Here is a 22,484-nt window from a genome sequence, read left to right on the forward strand (position 1 = left end):
ATGTTTGAATGTGATAAAATCTCTCAATGAACTCTGTGCTATAAATTGGTTTTGAATCAGTTTCAGTATCCTTTAGCAACTACTATGAAGATAATCCACATAACAGCACTATAGTCGACTAAAATGAATTACACACATTGTACCTTTCTAGACCATTTTAATGATATTGTAAGCAAATTAATACATGCTGTGCTTGTCTGTTTGTGCCTTTTAATCAGCTTTTGATCCCTGAATAATGGGTGGATTAATCTCTTTTTTAAAGATTTTTCAGAAGCGTCATTGCCTCCTTCCCAGGGCTGAGAGAGGGTGACAGGCTTAAGCTAGCTTCCTGCCTAAAGTAGGACTAGAACTTCCAGTCTCCCGGTTTCTAGCCTGATGTCTTAACCACAGCACTAAATTAGTTCTCTTATTATCTTTGATGCAAGTAGCCAATTACAATATTTTAAGAAATCAAAAAAGTTACCAAACAATATTGGACAATTTATTAGATTCATATCCCATTTTTAATTTAGGAGTTGAAAAGCATCCTATTGATCCCTTCTCTTATTTCTCCCTACAAATACCTCCTGTATTTGAGTTGAGAGAGTGACTAGGTGAGTGGATGAGCCTTTGCCCCTAATCCAGCATCTTCAACTCTGTACAAAGCTGACTTATTGTATTTGTTGGTTTGTGGTCCATTTTTAAAAGGAAGACACACCAATTCAACATTTAAAAAAATATTCAATTCCTTTTTTTAATCGCCAGATTTGCTATTGTAAATCACTAGAAAAGCATTGTGCATCTTATTTAGATCAAATAGCATTTAAAATATGGCTATTCCCTTTGGCTATTCCTATTACCATAACAACAAAGAATTATCCAAAGCCTATTTCAATTTTTTAGCCTTTTAACCATGGTTTCGTTAAATATTAACTTCATCTGTACAAACATCTTTCTGGAAAAATACATTGAAGATGAATCTTTAAAATATTTGTGTTTTTCCTTAAGACCACATACATATTATATGAATGTTAAGTTATAACGGCCAAGTTTGCACTGCACATTATGGCATAAATCATGATTTGCAAACAGCAAAGCTGCTAAACCAAGACTGAGACAACCATTTTATGGTTTTATGTCACTCACTTGTCTGGGTGGGCTTCAGGGGAGTTCACAGGCCAATTATGCAGTATTCATATCTTGGGAGTTGTCATCATGATAACAAGATAGCAGTTGCAGGCCAGACCATGGAAACAGTCCATAAGTAATCCCAGGATTTCAGGTGCCAAACATGGAACAATTTGCAGCCTGAAATAACCACAGTCCATGTAGAAATGAAGGTTCTGCCTTCGCGGGAATATTTGTTTCCAGTTTTGTCCTGTTTAATTGCATAGTCTTATCTAATTGAAACCTACCGTTTTACAGGACAAAATTGTTTTCTTGTTCTTGCAGTTCTAACAGATTTACTATTTCTAGGTCTCCCAAGTGAAAGGAATGAATACCAGTTTCTGACACTTCTCTTACTTAAATTAAGCCTGAAATTGAAAGAATGGGGTGGAAGCAGGGTGGGGCGTGGAAAACTTGTCTGTGGCATGCTGACAGCTGCATAGCAGAAGATAAATAACAAGAATGTGGGATAATGGGCTAATTGCTAGGAAGCCCCTAACATAGCCCTCTGGTCACTCAGAAATAATTAGATGGACTTTAAATGAAGGGTGGGCAATTTGGCCGGTCTACCAGCTAAGCTCAAAATCCCTACATAAGAGATTAATTCAAATTTCCAATAAGAGACATTTATCCCTTCTTTGAAATCTGCTGGTTGGGAAAGATTATACGGTAAGTGTCAAAGCAAATATTGGGCATCATGGGGGGGAAAATGAAACATCCTTCCCCCAGTTCTGACACTGATGTCAATCCACTTCCTCACAGTTCTCCTTGCAGCTGAATTTCCTTCATGGATAGGCTACCAGATATACAGATAATTCAGAAATTATAGGTATAGGTATAGGTAATTTATTTGTATGCCGCCCTTTTCCCTGGGGGGACTCAGGGCGGCTCACAGTTCAGAGGGAAGGGAGGACAAACCAGATTAAACACATAAGACAATACATCGTTAAAAGCACAACATTCATACAATTCAGGTGGGGTTGAGGTCTTTAGCCCCAGGCCTGTCGGGATAGCCAGGTTTTAAGGGCTATGTGGAAGGTCTGGAGGGTGGTGAGGGTACGAATCTCCACAGGGAGTTCGTTCCATAGGGTCGGAGCTGCCACCGAGAAGGCTCTCCTCCGCGTGGTTGCCAGTTGACACTGACCGGCTGATGGAACTCTGAGGAGGCCTAATCTATGGGATCTAATTGGTCGAGTGGAGGTGATTGGCAGTAGGCGGTCTCTCAAGAAATTATCACAAAGGTGAAGATCAGTTATGAGGTCATTTGGTCAATATGATCTGGCCTACTCTTAGGGCTACAAATCCCTCCCCCCCATTTAAAAGAACCCCCAAACAGGGTGGAACACAACTCTATTGGCCCTGCTGGCTTGGAATTCTGATCACTGTAAATTTAAATGGAAAAAAATTATCCTAGAACAAACTCTCAAACAACATATGATGACTTTTTTCTATCTTAGTAACCACAGCCTCAAAATTCCAGGTGCCTAGAGAATTTATGGAGATTCTCAGTCATCCAGGTCATATTTGTTTCAAAGGTGCTTTTTCAAAAGGCTGTTTTTTCTTTGAGGAAGAAGAAGTTGTTTCGCTTCTCATCCAAGAAACTTCATCTGAGTTCTGAGAAGCTTCATTTCTTCTTTCTCAAGGAAAAAGCATTGAAAAAGCACCTTTGAGGTCTCTGGTAGTTTCTGCTAGCTATTGAGTAGCGACCACCGGATAGGTGAAAAAAACCAGTTCCTTCTTCCCTTTGACTCACAGGAAATTGCACTAACCCAAGGTTTTTTAAATTTTTTAATTAACCATAATTGATAAGTTTAGAGGCACAGTGAACCCCAAATCAAACAAATGTTTAAATTCTGTATAAGAATCCAGGAAATGCTGAGTTTTCAGTTTCTCAAAACAGTGCATTCCTGATTTGTTATTTGAGATTAAAGTCACTTTCAGAGAAGGAATAGCTTTCAGAGTCGTTCAGAAAATTCAGATGTCTACAGCACATTTCATTCGGATGGAGCTGAACAGATCCTGATTTTGCTGTTTGCATCCTTGCTGGGTTGATGCTACTGCTGTGCTCTTCTCTGCAATATGCTGTTTATTTTCCAGCCTGCAGTCCCAGTTAACTGCAAACACATGTTCTCCCATCTGCAGCCTTTCCCCATCCCACATTCCTCTTTTTCAAATGGCTTTTCCATCTAGTGTTCAATGGATCAGTCCGTTTTCAAGCCGTGCTGTCCAAAATCCCTTGGCAGGCTGGCTGGAAGTTCAGGGAGAGGAATGGTGGGGGATGAGAAGGAGAAGCACAAACAATGCCAAGAAAAGAAAATGGAAACCCACAATCAGGCAAGGCTTTTATTGGGGCCAACCAAGTACAATTATGGGCAAGATTATATGGTTTTCAGATCTCTTCATCTGATAAAGATGAAGATGCATTTAATGCATCTGCTTAAATAAAGCAGATGCATCAGGCAAGGAGAATGAAAAGACAATATACAAATCCAGGTGTGCATGGTTAGAGTTTTATGGTGGAGGAAAGGAAAAATCAGACTTCGGTATATTACCTCAAGGGTGGATCTCTAAATCCTCAAAAGTTATGCCAAAAATTACAGTAGTGAAATGACTTTTTGGCAGGAAACTAAACAGAAGAAATGCATTCTAGCCCCAATCAGTTCAATATTACTTTAGAAATAAAAAAGAACCATTTACCAGTAGAATTGAGGGAGGGGACACTACTGGTATATCGCCAAAGCCTGATTGATCCAGAGACTTAGGGAAATTTCTTTAATGCTTCGTCATTCCCTGTTGGTTCCCAGTTTCCCCTCAATCTTTGGTCCAAATACTGGTTTTAGTTCCCTTGAGGAAATATTTGTTTAAGATTTCTCAATTCTGGATTAATTTGACTAACTGACTTACCTAAAATTCAACTAAATTACAATTGAGCTGCTGCCCCACGAAACCGGGTTTCCGGTTTGCCTGTGTGCTAGGGAAGTTCTGTCCGGACTTCTCTATCCTGCCCAGGGCTTGGGAGCTCTGTCCGGTCCCCAGGCCAGCGGGGGTGACAGGCTCTGTTCTTGTAGCTCCACGGGAGGGCTGCGAAGAGCGATTTCTTGTAGAAAGGTCTGGATGGGGTCTCTCCCATAATGAGACGTCAGGTGCTGCTCTGTTGTTGGTGCTCGCCGGAGACGAATTTCCTCCCCTTTCCCACCTTCCTTTGATAAAGAGGTTTCTAAAGGGTGAAGTCAACTTTAGGGCCCCTCCAATCCATAGGTTCCCCATGTGGGACCTGCCCCTGGTTTTGCAAGTTCTAACCGGGCCTCCCTTTGAACCGTTACGGACGATCCCCCTCCGTTTCTTATCGCTCAAGGTAGCCTTCCTAGTTGCGGTGACTTCTGCTCGTCACATTTCTGAGTTGGGAGCCCTCTTGTCCAAGGACGATCTATGTCAGTTTCACCACGATAGAGTGGTCCTGCGCCTGGACCCTACTTTCTTCCCAAAGGTCAATTCCCCTTTCCATCAGGCCCAAGAGGTCATCCTTCCCAACCTGTCCTGCTCCTTCCCACAAGAGGGAACGCCTTTTGCATTGTTTGAATGTCCACCACGCTCTGCTCATTTATATCTGATGTACGGCGTCTTTTCATAAGTCTAAGGCCCTCTTTATTTCTTTTCAGCCCGGTTCTCTGGGAGCTAGGGTTTCGTCTGCCACTATTGGCAGGTGGTTACGCCAAGCAATCTCCACAGCCTATGATTTCTTAGGCCAGTCTCCTCCTGCGGGGATCACGGCCCACTCCACGCGGAGTGCCGCTACTACGGCGTGGCGTGGACCACTAGGGCCCCGTTCGAGGACATTTGTCAGGCGGCCGCTTGGGCATCTCCGACTCCCTTTATACGACATTACTGAATAGACTCCTTTGCATCTGCTGATGCGCCCTTCGGGCGCAGAGTTCTTCAGCAGGTAGCAACCGCCCCCTACCCCTGGGTCTTAGTCCCTCCCTGGGACTGAGCTTGGGTACGTCCCAGCAGTGACCCCTTCCTCAATTCTACTGGTAAAAGAATGTTGGTCCTTACCTGAACGTTCGTTTTAAGTAGAATTGAGGGAGAGGTCACATCCCTCCCAAATAAGACCTTAGTCAGATAGTCAGGTGTAGGGTCGGGTGGCCTGTGGTCTGTTAGTTTTTTTGCAGATTTGTACTGTGACTTTGAGGAAATTGGGAACCAACAGGGAATGACGAAGCATAAAAGAAATTTCCCTCAATCTCTGGAACAATCAGGCAGTATCCCAGCAGAGACCCCTCCCTCAATTCCACTTAAAACGAACGTTCAGGTAAGGACCGACATTCTTTCTCTATTAAATCTGTGTTTTTTTAAATGTGTTAGAATTCAACATTTTGGTAGTACTAATGCAGTACTTCTGGAAGGAACCAGGGTGAAGAAGGCAGTTTCATTACGTGTCGCTATAAAAACCCAAAAATGCAATAGTTAATCAGAACTGTCTCCAACATTAGACAACAAACCAATCCATACTGCTAAATCATCACATCAGTGGTTTATTTGGTTTTGGGTTAGCGTATTATGTGGACTCATCCAAAATGAGTTTTAGTTTATGGCTTAGGGTTATATACTCAGCCAGTCACAGATTAATCAATAAAGCCATTGTTTAAAAAAATCACTTAAATCAAGGTAGGGAAGTGGATATGGTTGTTGAACAAGACTGAACATTGGAATTCCGTAATCAGAGGCCCAGGGATCAGAAATAGCCCTCAGATGCCTTGAGCAAGACTATTGGAGACCTCTAATGGTTATTACAAAATTATAATTTCCATGCAATAGAAGTAGGAAATAATGAAATATGTAACAAATGAATTTAATTATAATATAAATCTAAATTTGATTAAATCGGACTTAATTGTTCTCTAAGTCCCAATGCACCACTTAAAAGTGAAATATGGCATTGGCCCAGAAAAAGTGAGGCACTCTTGCACCAAAATCCTGGTTGCTCTCTAGCTCACAAAAATAAGCTGATTATATTTGACCCATTAAGGCCCTCCCTATTTCCAGTAGTAGTTGCTTTGCTCCAGCAGAATGGTGATATATACATTTTCAATCTCTGTCAGTTCTTGTTAAAAGACACCAGGTGGCAAGTATTCTTGTATAAAATATTTCAAAGTTGTATACAGTTCAATTGAGTAATTACACCCAATGGTTTTTGAAGTTCTGTCCACTTCTTACGGTCCTTCCCACCAAAGGATTTATTTTTGGAAATGATTGCATCATGATTTTCATCCCTGTATAAAATGTTTATTCTGCAAAATGCAACAAGTCCATAATAAATCTTATTTGATAAGTAGGATCCCTACATTTCCTGAAAGGTTTCAAAGAAAGGAAAATCAATCATTGAAATATATCACATCAACAGTATGAATGTCTATAATTCTTTTGCTAATTTCCTGTTTAGGTTAACTATAAATTGTCAGGATTAGCTAAACTGACAGTGGACAATTAAGTTTAGAATCTTGTACAATACCTAAGAAAATATCTGAGACATTTCAGACCAGAAGTCTATCTAATCAAGCATATTCAGATGCTTCTAGGCATCCAGTAATTAAGGGTGTGCCTCTTGAGTTTTAGCATATGACATTAATCTATCTATTGTTGAATATGGAAAATTTTGAGCTTCACTTCAACCTCCTGATCTTAAAAGGTCACAGGACAGTTTTTAGGGATGCTACAAATAGGACAAGGTCAATTTTTGGTGTTGGGGAATGCAGCTGGCTGTAGGATGCCCACCCCTAAATTTTAATTTATGTATTGTGTGAAAAAATGTTTATTGAAATTAACTGTGGTTATACGGATTAACATTGTGATCTTATACTCAGCACCTTTCACTTTATTTTAAAAATGCTAAACGAATATAAAGGAAAGCGTAGATACATATAATAATCATGACAAAGTATAAGTATAATTAATTATAATAAAAAAGGAAAAGGTTTGGAAAATTACTAATAGAACAACTTTAATTTTCAGCTGTATTATTTGAAAGTTTTCTTCTTTGCCCCTTTGTAAAAGAAAATATGTAAATATTGACAAACAACATATATTAACAATTCATTACTAAAGAAAGGATTTAGATACCTACTTCTAGCCATGTATATCTATGTATATTAATTTATTTCAAATACAGGAATTAATACCTCAAAAGAACTTGTGATTTATTAACACATTAATCAATCCACATTGAACAGCAGCACCCCTGTTGATTTCAATACCATATGTGACAGTAGCAGACAAGATCAAACCGGGTCTGTATGACAATTTGCTATGGCCAACACGCCATGGCCAACTCACTGCAGGATAACTTGCTGTGGGGCAAGAATTACACTAATATCAAAGAAATGGTGGAATAGAATCATTAAAGAAAGAATGGAAAAGGAAGGGCAGAATGAAAAGTGAATGGCAAAAATTAAAATAAATTTTATTTATTTTAAATAATAAAATACAATTTTTAAATTCCCCTGCAGCAAATTGTCCTGTGGCAAGTTATCTGTGACAGGTTGTCCTGCAGTGAGTTGGCCGCGAAGAGTTGGCCTTGGTGAATTGGTTGTGGCAAGTTGTCCCATTCCTGATCAAACCATATATGTTAATGTTCCATATCCTGTGTGTCTCTCCAATTACAGTCAAAATCAACCCTTTATTAAACATTCCCTGAAGTGTCCAATATATGCCTAATTTTAGAATTTAGAGGAAACGTTCTGATCTTAACATGAGATGAATACCTTCAGTGCTTAATCTGCTGAGAGACTGACACTTCCTCTACTCCTTCATAAAACTCTGACCAAACAATTTCCATTAGTGTGCTAGCACAGAACATTCAAACCTGTTATTCCGGAGGTGACATGTATGACTAAGATAAATTTTATCTGCTTCTATAAAAAAAAATGATCGGAGCCAGGTCACAGTTAATTCCTCCCCAAAAATTCCAGATGCAGCAAAAGCATCTGGACTAACTAAACAAAGAGCAAACACTTAAGTTTAATCAACTGCCAAGAAACACTCAGGAATAAATTAAACTCATTTTTAATGCTGCAAAAAGTTTTGAAAAACAGCTTCATCAGAACAGTTGATCCAAATTGCAGTATTTGAGAGATGCAATTTAGATGCTAATTTTAAGCTCAGATTACCCTAGTATCCCATCGCCATTATTTTTCCTTATATGGCTTTGAAGTTTTGAGTTCAGCTAATCACCATCATTCTTGAAAAGAATTTTCATTCGTTATCCCTTACTTTTCCTCCTGCCCCAGATATAGGGCAGGAGGAAACTAAACTAAAAAAGTTCTTTTTTTCCCCCTGAATGATTAAAGCTTGGAAGGAAAAATAGTGATCTCCAAAAATCCAGGGAGAATCTTTGCATGGGCTGATGAAATTCAGGGTAGGATCTGGACTGCAGTCAACCATGATAGGCATTGGATTGCCAACTGCCACAAAACTTTATTTTTACTACATCGTATAAAGCTCCCTTTTTCTGAGCCACGCAGTCCTAAATTGTTTGACTGACCGGCCAGGTTCTAAGTAAATATAATCTTGTTACTTGAGGGATGCACTCAGAACATTTGCATCAGTGGTGGGATTCAATTTTTTTTACTACCAGTTCTGTGGGCGTGGCTTGGTGGGTGTGGTGTGATTTGGTGGGCCTGGCAGGAAAAGGATACTGTAAAATCTCCATTCCCTCCCGATCAGCTTGGACTCGGGAGGCAGAAAATAGATGGGGGCGGGGCCAGTCAGAGGTAGTATTTACCAATTCTTCGAACTACTCAGAATATTCGCTACTGGTTCTCTAGAACTAGTCAAAACCTGATGAATACCACCTCTGATCTGCATCACACGTGTAGACTGGTTCTCTTGCAAGTATTCCTACTCTAAACAGAGGAATGTTTCAGTTCTTAGAACATGGTCAATCCTCAAGAACAAATATGAGGTTTTCTTGGAAGATGGGGGAGAAGAACCCCATTTTCACAGGGTTCTGATAAAGAATCAACCATTTTGTGAAAATTAGCTGTTTTTGTATCCAGAATGGCATCCCAGCTTTTTTGATCAGCAAGTTAATAGCTGAAGTCAGACTCTTAATGGATCCTTCAATTGACTGCTAATAAAATGGATCTATTTGCAATGGGATCCTTCATGGCAAAAAAAAAAGCGTGGATGTATCTTAAAGACAAGGATGGAAAGTGACACCAAAATCAATATAGCAATTGAGAAACGATGTGGACTGTTATTCAGGTTGTTTTTTTACACTGTACTGTATAAAACTCATCAAATTCTCTAGGGGCACTGTTGAGCTATATAAGTACTATTTAGAAATATGCAACTTCTAAAAGAGCCACCTCTATACTTCTGAAAAGAGAAGGCTGAAATGATGCATGTCATACAACGTTAATTGTTATAGTTGGGATAAGAAACTTCTAAAAGATCAGAAGATAATATACAGAGAAAGATAACTTCTTAAGATAAACGTATGAAGGGTAGATCCTCAAATTGTCAAAGTGAGCAGGCAACTCCCAAGGGTTTTTATCTATTGCTTTATGAAGCCCAAGATTGGGAATGTCTCAACTGAATTCAAATAAGTACACTATGGATTTAGTTATAAGTTCTGTTACATTTCTTCAATAGTTTGCTTATTCCAAATCATCTGTGCTGCTAATGCATCAGCTTTTATGTGATCTACGTGGTTTGAATCTCTCTTGTAATTAGAGTTGCAAAAAAGTGTTTATTATGACAAGTATGTGTGTGCAGATGTATTTTCTTACTCCATTTTCTTAAATCTGATCAATGGAGTCATTTATTTCATAAATAGAGAGGGGAGATTTTCTACCTCATCTCATATGTGGAAAATCTGTGAATGAGGCAAGCTAAAGAACTTGGGCAAAAAAAGACCCAGCTTTTTCCCATGTAGTGGGATTTTTAGTCATTGAATCAGGATAGAGCTGGAAGGGACTTTGAAGATCTTCTAGTCCAGCTCCCTGCTCAAGCAGAAGATTCTGTATCATTTCAGACAAGTGATTCTCCAGTCTCTTCTTAAAAATCCTCCAGTAACAGCATACCTAGAGGTGTCTATATGAACAAAGTTGTTCAAATTCAATGTAAGGCAAATTTGAACATTTAGGACCAAATACTTGCAGTTTTCTTCTGCTTTCAGAGGGATTGATTGGTTTAGTAAATTTATAGACCACCTATCTCATACACAGGACTAGATGGCTCACAATAAAACAGAATGAAAAAAAAAGAAACCAGAGTAAACAACAACAATAATAACATAAAAATAGCAGTCAAGCAGATTCATAAATACTTGTAACAAGCCATGATACAGACTCATCCATGTAATCAAGGCCCCAGGCTCAGTGCAAACTCAGTTTTTTAGATCCTTGTGTAAGGCCAACAGGATTGGGGCAAGTCTAATTCCGAGATGATGTTCCAGAGGGCAGGTGCCAAGGTAAAAAAAATATCCTGAGTCCCAGCAGATGATTTTTTATTTTTTTTGGTAATAGGACCAGGACTCTCCTGCCAGATCTAACAGGATGGATAGACACCACTGGGGAGAGACAGTCCTGTAAAAGGGTTGTTATAATGGTGGGCAAACAGATACCTGTAGGGTATTTTTATGGTCTTCAGTGTCCTTTCCCAAAGATCTGTAAAAACCAACTTTGCATCTTCTTGTCATTTGAACTGAACATATTTGGAAGAGAGAATGAGGGGCAAATAAATGGGTCTTGAGATTCTCCCTTTTCATAGGGAGATCCCACTTTATCAGGGCACCCTAATAAACTGCTTTTAAATGATCTTCTGACTCGGTTGCTTATTGGGAAAGTTAACCGAGGCAGAACCTAGGGCCAGATTTCGATATTAAAAGCACTTGAAAACTGTAATGGTAGCCCTTTAAAAAAATATCATAATTTTAAATTCAAAGAATTTCATTTTCATCAAATGCCCCAGGATAGGAGGGAAATTAGAAAACTGACCCAACCTCAATATGTATAACAAAGCACCTTCCACTTTCTATAAACTTCTCATCTCTGGAAACTTCCACTTCCAAAAAAAGGGTACCTCCATTTACCAAACGTTTGCCCGAGAGATAGGAAGCCGTATCATTACACCAGTGAGGCTGTGCTATGTTCGCACAATACTCTTAGACTGGCCAGGCAAAATGACAGCCAAAGCGGCATTCATCTTGGTTAAGGGTTAGTCTTAGCTTGGTGAGTCTATTATTCAGGATTTTTATGCAAACTCATCCAAGGAAAATAAATGAAATTATATTCTATAAACACAGGACCTGGGTGTCCTAACCAATGCTTTGGTTTATGAGGAAACTCTTGGAATTCAGACAGAAAAGAGAGGGTTTAAAAAAAAAGAGACCCCATGTTTCACTTGAAAATACTGCATGTAGATTAGATGGTATATCTGCCATTAACTTGCTCATATTTAAATCAAAAGGATCTATTATTTATGCAGGGAGCACATTCTCTCCCTATATCTTTTAAAAGTCCAGGATTTCTATAGAATTCTGGACAAGGGAAACAAAGTGAAGACGGAATATGTTGTTATCGACAGTATTCAACCTAAAGATGAATATTAGCTCTTAAGAATAATCCAGAGAAGAAGCACAATCATAAGAACTAACTGGTCTCTATTATAAGATCACAGTAACAGAATCTTGCAAAGGTTATGTGAGGAACCGCTCCACCACCCTGGGATTGGCCTGTCCCACTCATGCCAACAGAGGAGGCATGGCGCGGGTCCCATCAGCCCAGGAGGAAGGTCTTCTCTACTGTGGCTTTTGCCCTCTGGTACATCTTGCCCTCCGATGTGAGATTGGCCCCAACCCTCCTATCCTTTCGTAAAGATCCAAAGACCTGCTCTGCCAGTTGGCCTCGAGCCCCCATGGGGGAACAGCACAGAGGAGGTGGCGTAACAACAGATCCCACATTCCCCCCATTCCGCCCTCATCCTCTCCATGTGTCTTTGATTTTAATTTTTGATTTTAATTTATTCATGGTTTTAATATAGGTGCATTTTTTATGTCTGTAAGCCATCCAGAGTTACCTTATGGCAAGAAGGGGGAACCAATAAATTTTATAATTAATACAATAAAATAGCAATAGCACTTACTTATATACCGCTTCACAGCGCTTTACAGCCCTCTCTAAGTGGTTATTGCCTCCAATAATCTGGGTCCTCATTCTACCCACCTCGGAAGGATGGAAGGCTGAGTTAACCTTGAGCCTGGTGAGATTTGAATTGCCAAATATCAGGCCGCTGGCAGTCAGCAGAAGTAGCCTGCAGTACCATACTCTAACCACTGCTCCACCGTGGCTCATAAATAAAACTGAAATGATTTCCCCCCTCTTTTCTTTTTACTCTCCAAAAAATAGAGAGGGATCCTTCTGTAACACGTCCCTCATCTTTCTCCTTTGGTGGCCTGAGATATCTTTTATGTGCCGGTTGCCTAGTCTGTGGCTCTCCATTCTGTCTTCCAAGATCATTCTCACATATTATTAAGTTAGGTTCTTCATGATTACATCTGGAATGTGGTTGCAAAACAATTGTTGAAGATGAGAACTTTATTTGATACTTTTGGATGCACTATGAGACCTGTTCTCTCTAAACAGGTGATACTATGTCTGTGATATACAGCGAGGTGGCTGCTGATGAGCCAACTACCAACAGCTTCTGGATGGTGAGTAGCTGATAGGAGGGTCAGGAGGGGAGGAGGTTCAATGTATGTGTATGCAACATGTTTGACTCATTTCCTGAGCTAGCCCATTTTAGATCACCAGAATACCTTGAATCTTAAGCTAACCAAAAGGACTGAGTTTGCACCACATGCCGAACTACAAAACAAAAATACAAAATAACATCTGGTGGAACGTATTGTATGAACATGGCATCTGAGAATGATGGAAGGTATCTTCCTTCCTTCCTTCCTTCCTTCCTTCCTTCCTTTCCTTCCTTCCTTTCCTTCCCTCCCTCCCTCCCTCCCTCCCTCCCTCCCTCCCTCCCTCCCTCCCTCCCTCCCTCTTTCTTTCTTTCTTTCTTTCTTTCTTTCTTTCTTTCTTTCTTTCTTTCTTTCTTTCTTTCTTTCTTTCTTTCTACAGGCCCACCCAACTTGTAAATGTTATTCTGAATGGCTAACATATTTATAAAATAATTTCAAAAATTTATTACCAAGGAATAAAAAAACAGCATTGGTCACCAAACAAAACAATTAATAGAGTCCTCTCAAAACTCATCTAACCTTCAACCTTCACTTCCGTCCTGGGTTTTAATGCTTTATGAAAGGCCAGCAAAATCAGGGCTAATCTGATCTCAGGAGGATATAGGGTTCCAGAGAGAAGACACTATGAGGGGGGGGGGGAAATCACCTTCTTTAATTGAAGGGGTCCAGAGTGTGTCCCCCTTATCGGACCTAATGGGGTGGGTGGAAAAATCTGGAATAATTAAAAAAACATTTATTTGTTTGCTTATTCGCATCCCGCCTTTATTATTTTTATAAACAATTCAATGTGACGAACATATCCAACACACTTCCTCCTCCTATTTTTTCCACAATAACAACTCTGTGAGGTGAGCTTAGCCGAAAGAGAGAGTGCTTGGCCTAAAGTCACCCAGTTGCCTTTCAAGCCTAGGGGTGGGGGGAAAGGAATTGAACTCACAGTCTCCTGCATTCTTGGCCTGGTGCCATGGCAGACACCAGACCCAACTGGCTCTGAATTTCATCCAGGAGCACCCTGGAAGCTTGTGCAGGCTTCAGAGGAGAGGTGTAACATGGGCATCCCAAAGGCCACCTGTAAGCTGCCCATTTTGCAATTTCTGAACTGGCTACAAGGGCCAGTTCCTTGGGATAAAAATTAGTGAAGTGAAGACTGCATGACATTGAGGAAAGGGTAGTAAAAAGATAAATTGGGAGAGCTGAGGTACTGAAGGTTTCTGATTTTCTTAAAGGCATATCCAAGTTGTAGGCTAGATTAGAAAGTTGGGTGGGGGGAGAAGAAAGCAATAACAGTCCCAAATTACTGTGAAGAAAGCCGCGTTAGGATATCAATAGTCTGCTTATTCAAAATTTCCCTTTCTCTTAATGTGGATTTTTCATTATCACATCACTTAATCTTAAACAGGAAAAAAGAACTTGACTATAGCACTGCAAACTTCAGTATCAGAATTTTTTGTTATGTCTGGCAACATTTCCCCCCCATTTATTTAAAAAATAAATGATACATTAAAAACAATGTTCCTTGAACTTCAGACTAGCTACTCATACTTTAGCCTACTGGGTTGAGTGAACCCAGCTCATAATTTATGATTCCCTGTGTTGTGCAAATTCTGAGAAGTGGGTTAATTGAGCACATTGTAATTTGGTAAATTATGGATTAGCATGTTGTGCAAAGACTTCCAGTTTTAAAAACACATTTATCCCATATTCTTTTAGAATAATTAAAAGTCATAATACCTAATTTATACTTGTTTTTCTGGAACACTTAATGATAGTGCTTGGGATTCTCTGTTTTTCAAAAACCTCAAATGGGGTTGGTTTGATTCTGGTTGGAATTCACAGGAGGACCCCAGAGGAGGTAGAACTCTGTGGGATTTGGAAGGGAAGGCATTAAATGGTAGGCACTGTTTTGAAGGGGCATTCCTCCACCACGAGACGGAGACCACTCCCCATCCCTTCTTCCCATCCCTTCTCCTGCAGCCCAATCGCTACCAGAGCACAGTCAAACGTCTGGATGATGGGTACCGTGTCTGTGACCAGATTGTAGCTTGCTTCCAGGAACGGGCAAAGATTGAACGTAACTATGCTTTGATGATGGATGAATGGTCTCGCAAATGGCGGCCCCTGGTTGACGCAAGTGAGTGGCTTCATCCTTTTTCTGTGGCTGTTCCAAATTCTGGTTTGCTTTATATGCGGGTTTCATTTGAAAGAAATGGGGATCTGGGGGGAAAAACTGATAGAAATGTGTGTTCTAACTATAAATTAGTATGCTTGCTATTTCCTCAAGGATTAAGGCCAACACTTTGCCACACCTAGAATGTTTATTCTCAAGTTATTTGCAACATTACTTGTTGTAAATTACGTGTTGTAAATCCAACCTTCCTTGTATCTTTAATGCATGTCTATGTCTCCAAGTTCTGAGTTATGCAGTTTTACCCTGATTTATTTCTGTAGGCAAAGCATCAGCCCACCACAAAAACAGAAAGCAATATAGGGAATTGGAGGAATTAATTATTACCCCATCAGCCTTTTGGGGTCTTTCCGCACTTATACCTAACTATTCCCCCAAAGCATTCTTGCAGCATCTTTTTCCTACCATGTGCCCATGATGTTGCCTTCAATTTGTCCCCAGTCCATGAGTGAAACATATTATTATTTGCTATGTTAAGGGGCTCAGTGACTCAGTGGCTAAGATGCTGAGCTTGTCAATCAGAAAGGTTGGCAGTTTGGTGGTTTGAGTCCCTAGTGCTGCATAATGGAGTGAGCTCCTGTTACTTGTCCCAGATTCTGCCAACCTAGCAATTCGAAAGCATGCTTAAAATGAATGTAGAAAAATAGGGCCCACCTTTGATGGGAGGGTAATAGCATTCCATACGCCTTTGCTATTTAGTCATAGTGGCCACATGACCACGGACATGTCTTCGGACAGTGCTGGCTCTTTGGCTTTGAAACGGAGATGAGCATCGCCCCCTAGTGTTGGGAACAACTAGCACATATGTGCAAGGGGAACCTTTACTTTTACCTTATGTTAAAAGGTATTTCCCTTTTAGTCCAAAATCATTCAAGGACAACCTTGAGGTATATAAAATCAGGTTTTATCACCAATTACATTACATATAATGGTGATTGCAATGATTAGGAATGGTGGAAACAAGGGAAAGCAAATGTTGTAGAGTTTTTTAGAGATCCCATGGATGAAAAAAAAAAAAAAAGCTGGAAAAGTCTCTTTTTTTCTATTTCAAGATTCAGTAAAGTTTGTTCTTGCCATAAACTTTTAGTTTTTTTCTTTTTATTCCTAGAATATACTATGAAACCATTTCAAAATATGTTCCAGGAAAATTCTCCTTTCAACTTTCCCAGCCATGCTGTATTTATCTAGAATGTTGATATGGCTAGTCATAATACTATAATGAATTTCCCAAAACCAGCCCTAGTTGTAACTTCAAAAGATGGATAGATAATTCCCATGATATGGGACTGGGTGATTTTTTTTTCCCCTTTGAAGTAATGATTTCATCGTGATAAAGTGTATGGGAGGATAAGTGTTTCTGACAGGATGGTAATATCTTTGCTCTGATGCCTACAGAAGAAACTGGTTTTTCCAAGGATAGTTGCTGTACACAACCTATGCAATTGAAAAGCCAAATAAACCGTGCCTTTTAAAAGTTATCTAAGAAAATCTAGATGTTCTATATTCCAGAGACTTGCCCTGCGGCATTTTAACATCTATTATATGAGAATGCTGTTAGGTTTTTTTTTAATGTACCTGAAACTGCAGTCTTGAGCAATTAGTAAAATGCTGGGACTCATCTGCAAATAATTCAGGATACATATATTTTTGGGAATTATCTCCTAGAGTCCAGGTGATGTCATTCCAAAGGATGCTGTCATCATGTTATTATAGATTTTAAAGCATAGTTGGGTAGTCTGTGATCAGGAAGTGTCCTGCCAAAAATCAGTAATAAACGTTGCACTATATAGAACATCATGAGGCCCATTTCTGTAGCCCATGAGCATAGCTGAAATACCTGATATAAAATTCATGGCTGCCATTTGGCCAATGGTGTTTGCAAGGTGTGATTTAAAAAAACTCAAGCTGTTCACTATGATAAGGCAATCAAAGCACCTTGATGAACATTAAAAAAAAACAGGTGGAGTTTCAATTACACAGTCACAGCTACGTACCATCTTGACTTTTTAAATCATATTCTATAGACACTCCTACAGCTGCCATATCATTTATCTGGCTGATTCCACTTAAATAGCAATAGCAGTTAGACTTATACACCGTTTCAGGGTGCTTTATAGCCTTCCCTAAGTGGTTTATATAGCCAGCATATTTCCCCCAACAATCTGGGTCCTCATTTTTCCAACCTCGGAAGAATAAAAGGCTGAGTCAACCTTGAGCTGAATTAGCCTGCAGTACTGTATTCTAACCACTGCACCACCAATGTTGCCCCCTCCAAGATGTGTGGATAGCACAGGTGGCTGAGGAATTCTGGGAGTTGAAGTCCAAATTTGGCCAAGGTTGAAAAAGACTCATTTAGAGTAGGCCAATTTTCTGTCCTACTCGAGGACAGGAATATGGGTCTCTGCCCACCTCACTTCCCATGTACTAACATCTATGTTAGTGGAGAAAATCCCGCACATGATTACAGCAGAGTAAAAGTTGCCAGCAAAGTCAATTTTTAAATGGCTTCTCTGCCTAGTTCACTTCTCCAGTTTTCCGATTCCTCAATAAAGCATCAAGTTTGCATTCTTCAAATCCCAAGAAATCACTTGTTCTCAATTTTGCTGCAGTGAAGGAATTTATGAATTCCTGTCATTACCCATCCTTCTTCCTTCACTTCTAGGCCCGGTATATGGTTCCCTACTCCGGGCATGGCAAGCTTTCCTGGGGGCTTCTGAGCGGTTAAGCCAAATACACATGGAGATGCAAAGGGCTTTGGTCTCTGAGGATGCTGGACGTATCCGATCCTGGCAGCATGACTCCTATCACCGCAAGCTCTTTGGGGGCTTCAAGGAGACTTGCGAGCTAGAAAATGGTTTCCAGCGGGCTCAGAAACCCTGGACTAAGAAGCTCAAGAAGGTAGGAAGAACCTTTGGGAATTCTCTAGGTGTAGAGATAGGTAAAGGGACGCGGTGGCTCAGTGGCTAAGACGCTGAGCTTGTTGATCAGAAAGTTTGGCAGTTTGGCGGTTCGAATCCTGAGCGCCTTGTAACGGAGTGAGCTCCCGTTACTTGTCCTAGCTTCTGCCATACTAGCAGTTCGAAAGCATGTAAAAATGCAAGTAGAAAAATAGAGACCACCTTTGGTGGGAAGGTAATAGCATTCCATGTGCCTTTGGCATTTAGTCATGACAGCCACATGAACACAGACCGTCTTCGGACAATTCAGTTTTGGCTTTGTAACGGAGGTGAGCACCGCTCCCTAGAGTCAGGAATGACTAGCACAAATGTATGTGGGGAACCTTTACATTTACCTAGAGATAGGTAAAGACATGGAGGAATAGAATCCAAGGATCTAGGTTTCTTTAGGAAACAGAAGAAGCTTTAGAGAAATAAAGGTTTATCTTTATTGTGAGCTTGTATCTCTCTTTCCCTTTTACCCTGATCCCTACCCTTTTCCAACCATGTCCAACATGAAGCAATAGAATGAGGTTGGATGGAGTCCTCAGTTTATGAATAGTAGGAGGCTAGCATTGGCAGCCTATGTAGACTTATTTCCTTCCCACTGACTCCATAAATTAAGAGTATATCGAAGCTAAGGAGAAGGATTTCTGGGACTACTGGGTCCCAACTGTCCTGACTTTTCATCCTTTTCCTCCTCATCCTCTTCAACTTCTACATTCAGGCAGAGAAGGCCAAAACTCTTTATCACAAGGCCTGCCGCAAAGAGCACATTGCAACACTGCGGGAGAGTGGAACCCAGACACCATCGGGGGCTGAAGTATCTCCAGATCGGCAGCGTACTTTGCGGGAAGAACATCAACGTTGTAGCCAAGAAACCAACAAGGTAGGGGAGTGTTCGTACCTCTCTATCTTCTCCATTGCTCCTGGCTGGTTGGGCAGTTTGTCAGATAGGCCAACTACATTGGCCAAACTTGTGCCTGTTATGTACATCTATTATATGCTACTGTTGGCTTCACCATCAGCTGGCCATGACGGGTACTGCTCAGTTGACGACCACAATTGAGTCCAAAATTTCTGTTGCTAAATGAGGAATTTATTAAGTGAGTTTTGCCCCATGTTATGAACTGTCTTGCTACAGTTGTTAAGTGAATTGCTAGAGGTGTTACGTTAGTAACATGGTTGTTAAGTGAATCTGTCTTCCCCATTGACTTTACTTGTCAGAAAGTTGCAAAAGGGGAATCACGTTGCCCCAGGAAACTGCAACCGCTATAAGTGTGAGTCAGTTGCCAAGCGTCTGAATTTTGATGACATCATCATGGGGAGGCTTCAATGGTCATAAGTCATTTTTTCATTGCTGTTGTTTCTTCAGACGGTCACTAAATGAATTGTTTTAAGTCAAGGACTACCTATATTTTGTTTAAAATATAAAGCAGAAACAGAACTACAGTTCCCAGCATTCTTCATTTTAGGCCAGAGTGGCACCAGTTGTTCTGAGTTATTTTTTAGCAACTAACGGTTCCCGGATACTTTTATCAAATATATCAATTGACTGGTGGGGTTAGAGAACATGTCGCACCGCTTGCACCTTCAGTATTGGGGGGGGGGGTTCTGACTTAGGACACAATTGGGACCAAAATTTCCATTCTTAAGCAAAGCAGTTAAGTTAATCATACCCAATTTTGTGTCCTTTTTTTGCCATGGTCATTAAGCAAATCACTACATCCGTTCACCACGTGGTTGTTAAATGAATCCTGATTCCATCTTTGACTTTGCTTGTTGGAAGTCAGTTAAGACTAAGGTCGCAAATGGTGATCACATGACCCCCCTCCCCCCAAAACTGCAACTATTGTAAACAAATGCCAGGTGTCAAGTGCCCAGTTTGATCATGTGACCATGGGGCTGCTGCAAAAATCATAATCAGAGCCTCAGTGGTACAGTGGTTAGAGTGCTGCAATGCAGGCTACTTCTGCTGCCTGCCGGCTGCCTGCAATTTGGCAGTTCAAATCTCACCAGGCTCAAGGTTGACTTGACCTTTCATCCCTCCAAGATGGGTAGAATGAGGACCCAGATTGTTGGGTGCAAATATGCTGACTCTGTAAACCACTTAGTGAGAGCTGTAAAGCACTGTAAAGTGGTATATAAATCTAAGTGCTATTGCTATAAATGTGAGGACTGGTTGCAAGTCCCTTTTTCAGTGCTATTGTAACTTTGAACAATTGCCAAATCAATTTTTTACTGTGCAGAAATGATTGAGATCTTTTCCTAATATCTGAGTAATGTTTGGGACTTGGGGATTTATCTGGAATAAAAAAATCCGCAATGATTTAAAGCAAACCGTTTTTCTTTCCTTTGATTGGAAATGCAATTATGCAGAACAATACTGTTGTTGCCTGAGTGCAGCAAACTAAATACAAAATCTGTTTGAAGAACAGTGTGACCTTTTAATATTCTGGATTGGGTTCAAAAAGAAAATTAAATAATTATGAATTGCAGATTTTTTTTTTCAAGTCAGCCAATTCAAACCTTTTTGCTCATCAAGATGCTGGGTGTGCAGAGTTTTTTTTTTTTACTCAGAATTGCAGAACAGTAAGAGCAAATTACAAACACATATTACAATGTGAAGGACACAATTCTACACATATGATGTATATATAACACATATTGAAGATAAAACTTTTCACACAAAAATTAGTGTCCTCACCAAAATCACCTCAAATATTACAAAGTGTTGACAACCTCATCCCAAGATCTCAGAAATCTCAAGAGTCAGCCAGAATCTTGTGAGATTGCATGAATTTGTAAACATTCAGCAATTATAGACACACACACAAACATATATACATACACGCACACACATATATACACAAACATTATATATATATATGATTTTTACAACCCCTGGTAAGCCCCAATTATGGGAGGAAGTTAACTGCTTCCATCATCTGTCAATCGGTTCGTCACAAGAGTCCATCACGACAGAAACCCAATGTTTTTTTACTGTTGCCTTTGTTATATTTGTGTTTTTTTTATTTGTGCTGATAAATAAATAAAGGGAGACTAGTATAGATCTATAGATCTTTCAAGCTATTTAGCTCTCATCAGCTAGGTTCAAATCCCAGTAAGGGTATGGCTAGCTGATGAGAGCTAAATAGCTTGAAATAGATCTATACTAGTCTCCCTTTATTTATTTATCAGCACAAATAAACACACACACACACACACACACACACACACACACACACATATATATATATATATGCTAATTTAATTTGGAGTGGTATGATGCGATTTGAGTGGGAGTGCATATTCTAACACCCACAGGCATTGATCTCTGCCTACTTCCTACATTCATTCAAGTTTCCTGGTCTAAGGCAGGAGATAACCCATCAATCTTATTTAGCTCCCCAAAGCATCAGATGAGTTTCTTCCTCCCTCTCCCTGCAATGCAGCAAAACCAACCAGCCTGGTTACTGTAGGCCACAAGGAGTGGCCTGCAGCTGAATGAGCCTTGCCTTGTCCAAGACATGTGAGAGCATATGTTTAGGGATAGGGATTCCAAAGATTGGAGAATTTGAAAGCCTATAAATCTTTTTGGCTCTGGTCAACAGATCCGTGAACGTTATCAGAAGGCCCTGCAGGAGCTCGACCGTTGCAGCCCTCGCTACATGGAAGAAATGGAGACTGTGTTTGAGCAGGGGCAGGCTCTGGAGCAGAGACGGATTGTCTTCCTCAAAAGTGCCTTCTTCGCCCTGCATCGGCGTCTGGATATCACTGCAGATTCCAGGTGTGGAAAAAGGAGTCTTGCATCAGGCCCCAAGAATAATACATAGAGTTGTTTCTTCATTGTTGTTGGCCTACAGACAGAATCTTGCCTGACTAAAACCACAATCTACATAGCTGTAGATATATATTGTGAACTGCTAGGGAGCTCTGTCTTTGTCTTCTTCCTGCTTACCAGACATCCCAAGCCAATGCCCTTTTGCCTTCTGGAAAGCAACCTCTCCTCCTGTGACTGTAACTACATTTCCACCACAACTTGTGGGCTATATAACTCATACAGCTGGCCTCACATTGTTCAGATCCATTGATTAAAATGAAGATACTGGTATTAAACTTCATGCAGCAGGATTTCCTCTCATTAAAAGAGCCATGCCTCATTGAAAGGGGTGGTAAAATGGCCATTACTGGACACCAGGGACATTTTTTAGTTAAAAATGCAATTTATCTACTTCATGCATGACTGAGGAATTCTGAGAGTTGAAATCCTCCTATCTTAAAGTTTCTAAGGTTGAGAAACAGTGATTTTTCTCTATCCTCATGAATGCCAGATATGGATTATGGTACTGGCTAAAAAGGGATGAAAGGCCACTGCTCCAGATGTGCAGTATCACCATTTGCCATTAGATGGAGGAATAAAGCTAAGGGTGACCATTGAGGAGGGATCAAAAAAGGCAAGATG

General features: G+C 40.2%; 1 protein-coding gene across 4 annotated transcripts in view; it reads left to right on the forward strand.

Moving 5' to 3' along the window:
- LOC106546595 (protein kinase C and casein kinase substrate in neurons protein 1) overlaps positions 1–22,484 on the forward strand; it is a 51,553-nt gene that overhangs the window by 10,696 nt on the left and 18,373 nt on the right. For all 4 annotated transcript variants that reach the window (XM_087713808.1, XM_087713809.1, XM_014063501.2 and 1 more), the window contains 5 exons: positions 12,792–12,859; positions 14,873–15,029; positions 17,746–17,981; positions 18,747–18,908; positions 21,634–21,809. In XM_087713808.1, the coding sequence (XP_087569934.1) occupies positions 12,792–12,859; positions 14,873–15,029; positions 17,746–17,981; positions 18,747–18,908; positions 21,634–21,809 (799 nt within the window). The remainder of the gene's footprint in view (positions 1–12,791; positions 12,860–14,872; positions 15,030–17,745; positions 17,982–18,746; positions 18,909–21,633; positions 21,810–22,484) is intronic.

The sequence above is a fragment of the Thamnophis sirtalis genome, unplaced genomic scaffold (assembly GCF_051295495.1).
Source record: "Thamnophis sirtalis isolate CommonGarterSnake01/CBP01778 unplaced genomic scaffold, rThaSir2_p1.2 scaffold_4, whole genome shotgun sequence".
Classification (NCBI taxonomy): Eukaryota; Metazoa; Chordata; class Lepidosauria; order Squamata; family Natricidae; genus Thamnophis; species Thamnophis sirtalis.